Source organism: Poromitra crassiceps (genome assembly GCF_964638095.1).
Source record: "Poromitra crassiceps genome assembly, chromosome: 17".
NCBI lineage: Eukaryota > Metazoa > Chordata > Actinopteri > Beryciformes > Melamphaidae > Poromitra > Poromitra crassiceps.
In genome coordinates this window covers 25,286,020-25,299,548 of record NC_139635.1, presented here as the reverse complement: position 1 = coordinate 25,299,548, position 13,529 = coordinate 25,286,020, and the positions used below count along the sequence as shown (strand labels likewise).

General features: G+C 45.4%; 1 protein-coding gene across 1 annotated transcript; it reads right to left on the bottom strand.

Moving 5' to 3' along the window:
- Positions 1–1,362: 1,362 nt before the first annotated feature.
- LOC310791829 (phosducin-like) lies at positions 1,363–13,239 on the bottom strand (the record flags this gene model as incomplete). The annotated part of the gene is given in 6 exon segments (XM_083653505.1): positions 1,363–1,451; positions 1,454–1,553; positions 3,675–3,787; positions 8,651–8,870; positions 9,950–10,077; positions 13,191–13,239. Coding segments are annotated over 6 exon segments (699 nt in total).
- Between the last annotated feature and the right edge of the window lie 290 nt (positions 13,240–13,529).

Below are 13,529 nucleotides of genomic sequence, written 5' to 3'. Positions count from 1 at the left end.
GGGGGGGGGGGGGTCTTGGAGAAAGAAAGAAAATGCCACTATCATTTTGTCTATGGTGTCATTCACAGAGCAAAGCAACATACAATGGTCATAATCTGGCTTTATGTATTTGACCCACTTGGTTCAGATTTGAATGAAGTGACTCTTCTGGATTCTAAAAGAAAAAGTGATCCTTTCCATAACATAAATATCATTTACTATATCCAACCACTCTTGTATTGTGTGGCCCTCAGGGAGTAGCCAACGCCTTGTGAGCGCTTTTTTTTGCCAGCAGCTATCAGAATAGCAATTAAATATTCATCTGATCGTCTTGTTTGAAAATCAGCCTTTCCTAAGAATAATGTGGAAAATTGCAAGGAAAATGCATGATAAATATATCTTTGAATGCTTTGTGAAACTGTCCAGAAGCTCTTCTCACGGGGCACTCCCACAATATGGGCCCGAGATTGGCTTGCTGAAAGCCACACTGTGAATTCATTCTTAATACTTTTCAGACTTTCCAGACCTGCGTAGACCCTGTCCTTCTACTCCCACCCCGCCTCCCTCCTCCTCCTCCTCCTCCTCCTCCACCCCGCCGCCTCTCCCTCCTCTGCTCCTACTCCACCCCGCCTCCCTCCCTCCTCCTCCCTCCTACTCCACCCCGCCTCCTCCTCCTCCTCCTTTCTCCCCTACTCCACCCGCCTCCCTCCTCCTCCTCCACCCCTCCCACCCCCGCCTCCCTCCTCCTCCACCCCCGCCTCCCTCCTCCTCCTCCTACGTCCTCCCCTCCTCCTCCTCTCCACCCCGCCTCCCTCCTCCTCCTACTCCACCTCCCTCCCCTCCTCCTACTCCACCCCTCCCTCCTCCTCCTCCTACTCCACCCCGCCTCCCTCCTCCTCCCTACCTCTACCCCCCCCTGCTCCTACTCCTCCTACTCCACCCCCCTCCCCTCCTCTACTCCACCCCTCCTCCCTCCTCCTCCTCCTACTCCACCCCCCCACCTCCCTCCTCCCACTCCACCCCTGCTCCTACTCCACCCCGCCTCCCTCCTCCTCCTCCTACTCCACCCACCTCCCTCCTCCTCCTCCACCCCGCCTCCCTCCTCCTCCTACTCCACCCCGCCTCCCTCCTCCTCCTACTCCACCCCTCCTCCCTCCTCCTCCTCCTCCTACTCCACCCCACCTCCTCCTCCTCCTACTCCACCCCACCCCTCCCTCCTCCTCCTCCACCCCGCCTCCCTCCTCCTCTACTCCACCCCTGCCTCCTCCTCCTCCTACTCCACCCCCATCCTCCTCCTCCTCCTACTCCACCCACCTCCCTCCTCCTCCTACTCCACCCCGCCTCCCTCCTCCTCCTACTCCACCCCTCCTCCTCCTCTTCCTCCTACTCCACCCCGCCTCCCTCCTCCTCGTCCTCGTCATGGCATGCTGCCAACTCCTTCTCCGGCAGGAGGCCGAACTGATTGAGGACGTCTCCACGTCCGTCGCATAGAACTCGTCACTGAAGTGTTTGGTGACACATAGGAAGTTGCCCAGTAGCTCACCGGCCTTGTACACCAGCATGGCAGGCAGAACCTGAAGGGATTTTAAAGAGCAATTACACCTCAATTCACTTTCAGTTTCTTGTTATTCGCTGGGGGAAGAGGCGGGGTGGGGGTAAGCCTAGGTAAACCCAGCCCCCACGTGACCTGCTCTCTCAGTTCCCAGTCACTAGTGACTGAGAACAGGCCTGAGAGCAGGTCACGTGGGGGATGGGTTTACCCAGGCTAGGGTGGGGGAGGGGAAGAAACTTTGGAGACCCTTTACTTGAAGCAGTGCCCACAGGTGAGCACATTGAAAGCACATTGTAATATTTATTATAGACGTGTAGTTGTTGTGTGTAGTAGTATCGTCAAAGTCGCTGCGCTATTCAGACTGTATACAGTGGAGCACGTCACTTCCTTTTCCGCGTACGTGCACCACTGTTTACAGCCTGAATAGCAATTTGCGCCACACCTCCAGTCATTTTCCACTGTTGTTGTGAGACGAGTTGACGTCTTCTATGCGTTAACGTTATTAGAAACGAACGCGGAAAAAGGAAGTGACGTGGCAGGAGAGGCGCTCTGTACAGGAAGCTGAAGGGAAAAGGTAGGGCTTTTTTATTTTTATTATTATTATTATTATTATTTATTCCCCCCCCCCCCCCCCCCCCAAATAAAAATAGACTCTGGGTTCCCAGATTGGGTAGATTAGTAATCTGGTTTGTGAGCCCTCACACCATGTACATTTCAACCATCAGATTTGCCCCCAGACCTCCAGACATGGAGCTCCAGAAGCCGCCACCCCCCAAAATTTGGGCCGTTTGAAGCCCAATTTGGGCCATTTGAAGCCAGATTTGGGCCGTTTGAAGCCCAATTTGGGTCGTTTGTAGCCAGATTTGGGCCACTTTAACCCTGAATAAAGTAATAAAACTACTAGTAAACCAGTAGGCGGCGCCTGGCCTGCTGTTCAGTGAGTGGCCTGACTGCGGGCACCAAATTTATTTATTTATTTATTTATTTTTTCAGGCCACGCCAGGCCAGGCCACCGGGCGTTTGCCCGACGTGCCCGATTATGCAGTCCGTGCCTGGTCATGGGCCAACTTAGAAGTGAGTAACTTTCCATGCGTACTGGACAAAAGGGGGCGCTGTAATCGGTGTGTTCAATCACAAAAAGGCCCTAACTTCTGAACAGATTCATGTAACACCAGAAAACTTTGCAGAAAGGTTGGTCATTGGCCAAAAGGCTGTGTGGGAATGGGCGTGTCCAATCATAGAAAGGCGCCTAACTTCCAATTTGCAGAAAGCTTGGTCATGGGCCAAGGATGAACTAATTAACTTTCCATGCCCACTGGCCAAAAGGGGGTGTTAGATTGACCTTGAAAAAATCACAAAAAGGCGCTTATAGTAACTTCCACACGGGTGCACGTAATACCATGAAACTTTGTTGATAAGTAGGTCAAGAGCCAACTGATTAACCTTACTGGCCAAAAGGAGGTGTGGTAATGGAGGTGTGGTAATGGAGGTAGCCGAATATAAAATTGAGTATGTGGGCGATGTCTGTTTCAAGTTATGTGTTCGGCCACGCAGCTATGCCATTTTAGGTGCGATCGGGCTGAAAACGTGCAGGTGACTTAACGGAGCCGGATTTTTTAATTAGGCTAATTAGCTAGTGATGTCATCAGTGATGATGTCAAAAGCGATGTCATAAGGGCGCACACACACACACACACACACACACACACACACACACAAGGAGGCATTGTGACAAGACTGATCAGTGATGTCACACACAAGGAGGCATTGTGCATTGCGCGGCCTCGCCTAGTAACAAAAAGGCACCTAAATTCCAAAAGGATTCACATAACACACCATGGCAGAGCCGCGGAGGTATGTATACGCCTTCTAGTTCAGCATGTTTTTAGTGGGGGTTCTTACAGTGCTACCACTACCCCACCCAAAAGGGTTTCCCACCAGCTGCCGAAACCCGGGATCGAACCAGGGACCTTTAGATCTTCAGTCTAACGCTCTCCCAACTGAGCTATTTCGGCACTGCTGCTGTGAAAAACAATGTTGTTCCTACTACCAAATTGCCCCACAGGGATTTAGTTTAATTTCTTGTATCTTAGGTTATATACTGATGTAATAATAATGATTAAAAAATAACAACGGATCTAACCTCAGAGGAGAATCGCTCAGCGGCGCCCGTGGCCACAGCGTCAATCCGGCAGAAGTTGACAGTGGAATACTCTGTAGCCAGACAGTCCAGAGACGAGTTCAGCTCCTCACAGCCTGACAGAGGAACAGATCAGAACCAATGTCACTTTTCAAGATGCAATTGTTGAAAGGACTGTTTTCATAGGAGTGATCACAACGACGACTGAACATTGTGAATGCTTTAGTGTTAGCCTAGTGTTAGCCTAGCACTGCAGCGACCCCTCTAGCAGGGACACATGGATGGTTTTGGTGGCTAATGTGCCAATGGGACAATCTCCCATTTTTTTTTAAATTCATAGCTCACCCAGAATTTATAATGTGGTCATTATCTACTTGCCTTCATCATGTCAGTTAAAACACTGGTGACATTCCTATGTCAAAATAAACACAGTGAGATAGCATTGCTCCATGGCAGCGTTGAACGGAGTGGAGTTGGAATTGAACTGCAATGAATGTATTTCCACCCCCCTGAACAGTTTCTTCCAAAAAGGGCAAAAATTACCATAACATTACTCCAAACAGCATAATCCAAGTCTTCTGAAGCCAAGCAATTGCACTGTGGGTCCAAAAGTCAATTTGTTTTACCTCGTCATCTCAAGATGTTCCACACTCATGGAGCTCTGGTCGCCTTACGTTGATGGATGATTCTTGCTGCCTTCATGTGCTCCCTGTCAGCTCGTACCTCCTTACAGTCATAAATAAAACTCATCGTATATTCAGGTACTTTTCTAGACAGAAATAACAAAATGGACCCTGAAACAAAAGTAGGTCTTTTGGTGACTATTTTATCATCATTGTTACGTTTATTGTATTTATTTTATTGTATCTTACTGTACTTTGCTTTTAACAGGTACTTTTAATTCCATCTAGGGACAGTGATTGCAAATTAGCCTTGGGCTATAAGTGCTGTGGTACAGGACATCAGATGTTTTGGTAAGCGTTATACGTGTATATAAACACTGTACGTGTATTTGACACGTACTGTACATTCTACTTTATTCTACTTCATTCTACTTTATTCTATGTTATTTTATTTTACTCTATTGCATTTACCGGTAATTTTATTGTATTGACTGTTTTTACGTTTAGGGAGATACTGTGTGATACTGTGTTATGTTATGTTGTGTTATGTGGATATTTCATGCCTGAGTGCGAGCAGCTGTAACTTGTCCCAATTTCCCCCCGGGGATCATTAAAGTCTTTCTGATTCTGATTCTGATTCTGATTCTGATCTGTCCCTACATACCCTATATATAGTGGTCCAGAGCTACTTTGTGCTGCAATGGCAGAATGAAGAAGAGAATATTTGCATATTACATTATATTATATTAAATTATATGATGTTGAATAATATTATATTATATTTAAAACATAATTTAAAACAAAACAATTGTCTAAAAGATATTATGTGACATCTAAAACTTAAACAAAGAGTGAGAATGTCACATCTTGGCATTTTGGGTACCATATGTGTAATTCAACATTCCCATCTGTATTAAAGTGTGCGTTAAAGTGCAGTCTACCTGTGATTACAATACTTCAGACGGCAACCAGGGATGGCTGCCATGGTGCTGAACAACTGTAGAAAATCTAGGAGATAATGGGGCAAATAATGGACTTTTGAACCCACTTCAGAACACTTGGATTCTGCTGTTTGGAGTGATTTGATGTTCCTTTTGAATCCATTCACTCCAGTTGTTTTGGGGAAGGTTGCTATAGAGCAGTGCTAACTAACTCACTAGCTGGGCTTCCATCCAAAGGTATCGGAACTTTTAATCGAATTTACAGAAAGCCGGCAAAATAAAATGCGATATTATGCATGTTTCCACCCACTACCGTTATGCGTAATATCAGGAACGGTGAAGAGGAGGTTCAATTAATTGACGTGATTAAAACATCCCCAGACCCCAGTCAAACCCTCAAACGAGGGAAATTAACCCGTTCTCTGACTAAATGTGAGGTAAAGAGAAAACATCCTAGCCTGATATTCAGACTGAAGTGGAGGAAATGCTTCTGCTAACGTTACACATGTGTGCCGTTGTCTCGCTATCAAAAAGATCACATTCATTTAACGGTTCTTGATTATACAGAGGTATGTAAAATGTATTACCAGACGCCACTCTTCAATTCAGCATATAATCCACGGAGAGGTTTACTGTAAGCGAATAAAATGTCATTTCTGGATGTGAGTCGCCTGAAATCCCGATGTCTTTCTCCGTTAAAACAGCATGTTTTTGAATGGTTAAAGATTCGCTAAAGCTGTTTCCACTGCATTTATCGCATTTCCTTTTATTGATACACCCTACTTTTCCACCTCCCTCAAGCGTGAAAACTTTTTTGAGATATTTTGGAGGTTTTATCGAATTCTCTGGTGTTTCCACTCAGGATTTGAATGCGCAATTTGAAATTTCACATAAAAACAGGTGGATGGGAACCCAACTGCTGTGTGTTATATTGACATTCAAACATCACAAGTGTTTCAGCTAACATGAGGGTAAGCAGATAATGACCACATTTTTATTTTTTTGAACTACTCCTTTAAAGCAGCTACCAGCAAGATTTTTGATTGTTATTAAACAGTATAATTACAATATTGATGCATCACATCTTACCTATAATAGTAGAGTGGCCTGGGGTCTGTGCTGCAGGCCACTGAGGCCAGTCAGAAAAAAACAACAAACAAACATGGAGCCGGCGTCCACTCTTTTGATAATATTGCTGACGCGCTTTTTCCTCAAACGTAGACAGCGACGCAGACAAATTAAGGCGAAAATGGAAAGGGATATACGTGCGAACAGAAACAGATTCATGTTCGCAGTCTTCTCCGCTCAACATCGTGCAGAATATGAAGATAGACTAAACCGGGGACAGATCATGACAGTGTTATGTACCTCTGCGCTGCTGCGTGAGACTAGAGCCGTCTGGAAGCGAGAGAGACCAGGAGGGAATTTATTTTGGGAAGATGCTCTGAACAATTTTGACGACGTGGAATGGAAGCGTCATTTTCGCATGTCCCGGTGTACGTTCGACTACGTGCTGAGTCTGGTCCGACCCGCACTAACACGCAAGATCACCCGGTGGCGAAAACCACTGGAAGCGCGTTTGCGACTGGCAATAGTCCTTTGGTGGTACGCAACATCAGGGGAATATCGAACAATCAGCTGTGTATTTGGTGTTGGACTGTCTACTGTGTGCACTGATAGCGGAAAATGACTGGACCCCTTTCTCACCTGTCTGCCTATCGCGGCATACCGCTCTTCTGACTGGCTCAAAACTGGTGAAATGGCCGCGACGACGGGGTCGCGCTTATACCGGCACGGCGCCTTTCCCACATGCAGGCATTATACCACGTTCCGGTCATTTTGCGGTACAAAGCGCATGTGGGAAAAGGGCTTCTCTGAAACCAGGCCTATTCAGTGCGCCAGTGCTCTTCTGCCTCTTCTCTGTCACCCTTCTCTCTCTCTCTCTGACTCCCTCGCTTAGACAGGCACAACACACTTCCCATATAGGAAAAATAAGTTGTAAGTTGCCTGGCATGTCCCAGCATGCATTGGGCTTCTCCATTTCGCTACTAAATAGCAACCAAATGAGGCGAAATAGATATAAAAGGTTGATCTAAATTAATGTGTAATGGTAACACAACCTGCAATTGTACACATTTCAATATTGGACCAAATGAAACATCGAAATGAATACACCACCCTATGTGAAACATATATGTCCTCCTGGGCCTATATATATCTCTTGTGGATTTAACGTGATTTAGATAAGTGACAGGGCTGCGGAACGCGCTTCTACTGTCATGTGCTATACTGTGATGTCCGCTCCAATAACTTGGCCCTACTTCACATTTAGTTTTACAATAAAAACACATTTATGCAATGACTTTACATAATGTAGGGTATATTTATGTGCATCATTCTACCTGCAGCAGGGGAGAGAAAACGATATCTTTCTGGACAAACTTTCACCAATATAAAATTAATCTCATCATATAGGGATAGGCTATATTTTTCTAGCTGATGCATTTAGAACATTCTTTTCACTTTGATCTTGCTATAGTGTAGCGTATTTACATGCTTGCAGTATTTAAACTGCAGTTAGATTGGTTTGAGAAGCATAATAATATGGAATAATAGTCTATATATGGAGACAGACAGACTGGATGAAGGGAGGGGGGGGGCAGAGCACTTGGCTTTTGTCTGGTTTTGCTGGACCACTGGAATTGGAGCTTAAAAGGCAAGCGTGCGATTCGTTTATTGCACTTATCCAATGAGCATGACGGTGCATAATTTTATGCTTAAAAGGCGTGGTTGTAATGCTTTAGGCTGCGTGTAGCGCCAAGACCAAGATATCAAGTGCGCTGGTCCACGCCCACTGCGCCAGGCGCTCGGCGTAGAAACTAGGCCGATGCAACGATAGGGGCCTGTGTCTGTCTAACCTCGCGTCACCAGGGCGCTCTCTCTCTCTATCTGTCTACCGGCGGGCCGGATAAACCCGGAAGTGAAACGAAACGGGTCACGGCAGCTGCCTGCCTTCCGCCGTTTCGCTCTGCCTAGCAACAGACCATAAACAAGGAACACGCCACGCAGGGGCTCGCTACTCTCGCGAACATCTCTCGTTATATTCTAACAGGTTTTTTGGAAGTTATTTTGTGGTTATGGCCGAAGTGGCTGCTGCAAACCGTTTCATTTCATTTCCTGATCTGCCCTGGCCACAGACAGACTAACACTGGCCGATTCACTAGGGGTTCAAGCGAGACTACTCTGCGTTGGTCTGGTCTACTATTAGAGGTAAGATGTGATGCATCGATATTAAATTTAGACTGTTTAATAACAATCGAAAATCTTGCTCGTAGCTGCTTTAATGATTGTTTTTGTTACATGTATCTGTGAGCCAGTCTGAAACTCAACACATTAAAAAAAAAAAAAAACTAACCTTTGAGACCGTGCTCATAGATGTGGACTATCACCAGGGTCTTCTGGTGTTCCTTCTCTATCACTTCCAGGAAGGCTTCAGCGCTGTCAAGCTGGTGGACCACCTCAAACTTGGGACCGAAACTCAGGCGCTCGTGCATATCCTGCATACACTGTTTTCTGTAGCGTTTCAAGCAACGTTCATCCTCTTCTTGGATCAACTCGTACTCCTGAACACTCATCTGGAGGTGAGAGTACAAAACAAAACAGTCATCAAGCAGTGTTTAAATCAATGTATTTTGAAAAGAAACAAAAAAACGTCTTCAATTTCACAAGAAAGGTTTGACGCTCGAGGTTTTTTTTTTGTGCCTTTTTCGAAAAACAGTTAATGTTCAAAGTGGGAGATGGAAACAGCTTTTCAGAATAAGTGTTTATATTACAGCTTGTCCAGTCTGCAGCCATGTATTCTGCTGGTGGAACAGAGCGGCCTAACAAAGCGGCCTGATAATCCTGGAGCAGATCAGATGTTCTGGATCCTAAAGTGTTGCACCCAAAGGCTCTCCGTCCCTAAAATTCCTTTTGCACGATCACACAACCACATGATGACCAATGACCAATGATGACACAACCACATGATCGATGACCAATGACCACAGCTGTTTTGTGTGTTTTCTCTCCCAGATATACAGTATAATGTGCATCGTAGAGTGGGCGTGTCTCTTGTGATATCGGCCGGAATATTCAGGCCTACTCATCGCCGCCATAAATAAATAAATAAATAAATAAATAAATAAATAAATAAATAAATAAATAAATAAATAAATAAATAAATAAATGAATAAATAGGGCCACCAGTAGATTACATGACATAATAATTCCTGTATTACTTCTGCTCTGGCAAGTAGCATTGCTCTCTCCATGATCTTGTCTCACCCCCTCACAGACACACAGCCTTCTTATTCGCTTAGCAATCTTTCATGGAGCTGATTAAAATTTTGAGATTATTGACTTTTCAAACGTTTGCAAAACAAATGTAAACCCAGCTTCTGTGGTCCTGTGTCTGTGGCTCTGTTGTGTCTGTTGTGTTTGAGTCCATGTTTTTGTGTCTCTATCTAGGTGTATGCTTGTGTGTTCTTTTTTGCCTAGTGTGTGTGTGTGTGTGTGTGCATGAGTGTTTCTGAGTTTGTGTGTTGGTCTGTGATTGTGTGTGCTTATATGTGTACCTGTATGTGTTTGTGTGTGTGTTCCTGTCTGCCTGTGTGCCCACGGTCTGGTTTTCTGTCTGTGTGTCTGCTTGTGTCCGTGTGTGTGATCCATCCACCTTTCTGTTGACTCTCTCCTTATCATCCTCTGGTGGACTGCTGGACATTTGTCTGAACAGCTCTCTCCTGTTCTGAGGCACGCTGTCCAACTTAAATCTTCGCCAGTCATTAATTACACCTTTAGGACCTGCACACACAAACAATACAAGATATTTAAAGTTAATGGACCGATCTTTTTACAGGAAACAACAGCAACGACAAATTAAATGTTCATTTTTGGGATTGGAAGAGGCAAAAAGCATTGACATGCTTGTGTGTCGAAGCCCTGGCCGAATGCACAGAGGGGTGCGCCGCGGCTGGCGAGCCCGCCGGCGCAGCTGGCGTGCAGCTCCTCCAAAATGTGATTTGACGCAGCTGACGCAGCACAAGTATAATATAATGTAGATGGGGAGATAACAGGAGAGAGCGAAAGCTATTACCAAGCATTACATTCTCTGCTTGGGCTAACTTCTAGTCATTGAAATCGTAGTGAAATCACACAATTTACTCATTTTGCTGCGACGCCTCGTCAAGCTGAGTATATGGTTCTAGCTGCCGTCGCCAACGCTCCAACAGATCTTTTTTTTTATTTTATTTTTTTATTTTTTCCATTCCTGCAGATATATTATGTTAAATCTGTCTGTCAAAAACCCTATCCACACAACAGTCTCTGACACTGGGGGAAACTGTCACCAAAAGACTCATTCTGAAGGAACGGAAGTCCTCCTCTTCGCCTTCTTTTCAGTTGTGGCTGATGGGCATGATCTCTGTTATACAGATGGAGAGACTCAGGTCCCTGAGAACCAACTTGCTTGAAAGGTTCTCGGCTATATGGGACCCGTTTTTAACCTACTTAGACAAGGTTAAGAATGACTAGAGACTGAGGTTAGGGGTGACGGTTGGCTCATCCGGCGGGTATCTAATGATATGGAATCCCATGCATACATCTCTTACAAACACATAAGCACCTTACGCAGCTGGTAGCACCACGTTATAATGTTGGATATCAATGTTTTTTTCTTTTCCTGTGTCTGAGCGTGTTTGTCTTGTTCGTTTGTTGTTCTATAAAAAACTGAAAATAAAATATAGGACGAATCAGCGCGACGTCACTTGACACCGAGAAATGCGGAACCCCGCGGCAGTTAATAGTAGCAAAAAAAACAAAACAACAAAGTATGAGTTGTGCCAAACAAACGTTAATATCTCAAAAACTATACATCACATCGCTTATATTTTGACATTCTAATGTCGTGTTAAAAAATTGTGTGAACTGTCGCAGTTTTAAAAATGTAAACAGAGTTAACTGGCGTCAGACACTCACGCCTCGCGCCACTTGGGCTCCATAGGGTTCCATTGCCATTGCCACCCAGTGATGCGGTTTGTTTACCAAAATGCTGCTCGGCTGATCCCTCGTATTGGGGGGGGAACTATCCACTCCTGCAGATAGATATATTACAGTATGTTAACTTTGAACAGAAACCCTATCCACTCCTGCATTATCCTTGAAGGGAGTAAATGGGTCCTATCTGCGTCTTTGTCCCACATTGTGAGATTTGTGATGATTTTTGGTCAGTAATGTCACTGATGATGTCACAATGTCTATGACATCATCAGTGATGTCACTCGAGCCGAAGATGATGTCATCAGTGATGGTCACTCGAGCAATTGTGATGTCATCAGTGAGTGATGTCATCGGTGATGCAAAGTTGAACAATTGTGTGCTGCGCATGCCAATAGAGCAGGCGAGGCCTGCGAGGCGAGATTTCTAGTTATGTAAGTCTGAACAAAAACCCTATCCACTCCTGCAGATATATTATGTTAAATCTGAACAAAAACCCTATCCACTCCTATACATCTATTCTCTAATGACACATACAGACTACAAGATCCTCGTGAGTCGTCAGTCTCTGTTCCTTTCACACTATACAACTGTCTGTTTGTAATCATGCGTCTTTGAGTCACTTTGGTTTTTACACTATGACTGAGCTGCGACAGAGGATCACACATTACAAGATATTTCACCAGGAGAATCTGCAAGAGTCCTCAAACAGTCTCACACGGCTTTATTCTTTCTAAAGACACACGCTCGCACATCGATGGGTCATTCTCTAAAATTGGTTCAATGTTAGATTTATGTCGGAGTTATTAAGTTCACGGCTATCTCAAATATTATTTAGGTTTCGAATGGACAATAGAATGATTTTAGTAAACATATGATTTGCATAGCTACTTAAATGCTTTTTGAATTTATTTTTTGGTTGTGGGGCAGTTTGTACCAATCCCGGAGAATGACCTCCTCAGTCAGACCACTTGCCTGTTTGTAGCGTGCTGCAGACAGCACACATCACCCCGGGCCGTGTCTGCCTCACTACGCTCTTCTCTCCTGACCACACTCCCGACACGACTAGATATCAAGCAGGCTAGATATCCGTTGGACCTCTGTGACTGGTCGGTGAGTGAGTGCTCGGGGGAGCTCCCTGTGGGGGGAGGAGCTCCCTGTGGGGGGAGGAGCTCTCTGTGGGGGGGGGGGAGCTCCCTGTGGCGGGAGGAGGGGGGGTTTGTCGCCGAGCTCCAAAACCAGTTCGCCGAGGGCTCGGAGCGCATAGTGTGAACTCGGCATTAGTTAAAATCGGCTAAGTGGTGTCTGACTGTGGTGGCAATGTGTGTCATGATTGTGATGTCATCAGTGATGATGTCATCAGTGATCTCACTTGAGCAATTGTGATGCCATCAGGGATGTCACTCGGGCAAAGGCTGAGGCTATATAAGTGGTGGCAGTATAAGTAGGCAGAAGTGGACAAGTGGCGCATCATCTCCAGAGTCTCCACCCTAGGAATCTCGTGTGAGATTCCTAGTTACGTATGTTAAATCTGAACAGAAACCCTATCCACCACTTCTGCAGATATATTATGGTAAATGTACTTGTACCTTGAGGGTGCCTTCTCACTGGGAACGATTGCTTTCGTACTTGCAGAGTACACTTGCGTCATCAACTATGCCTGGAGTGTATCCTCGCCCATGTGTTTGTGTCTATGTGGTTCGGTACGGTTGGTGATCACATTCGCAAGTGTTACGCCAAAGCGTTCCCCAGACCACCCTTTCAAGTGGACCCTGTCACGGTTCTCCGTTCCACGCCCAGACACGGAACGGAACGGAACTCAACATTCACACTCATCAAACGTTCCTGACCTGGGGTCAATTCGGGAACGGTACCGGGGCGCCAGTGTGAAAGCGCCCTTAATTCCCATCTTTTTTTCTGACCTGTGTGATTGGCAGGTAGATCCTCATCTTCCTGGACAGGGTCAGACATCATGCTGGGAGCCTGGAATACACAGAGAACAAAACTGGAGAACTGGACCAGGTCCATTTAGAAGGCGTTCATTTCAGGTGATGTGAGATGCCCTCTGATGGCCATCTCAACAGTATGGAGCAGATCATTAGTACAGCTCATCATGTTCTATTCTTAGGGAAGCGGTGCAATATTTAATAATTTTTAATTTCAACATTTTTCTCTTTTTTTGTGGAGGGCTGGTGCAATACTTTACCACTGGGTACGCTTGATGTATATGTACACTGTAGGAATTTAATGTTAATTGTCGT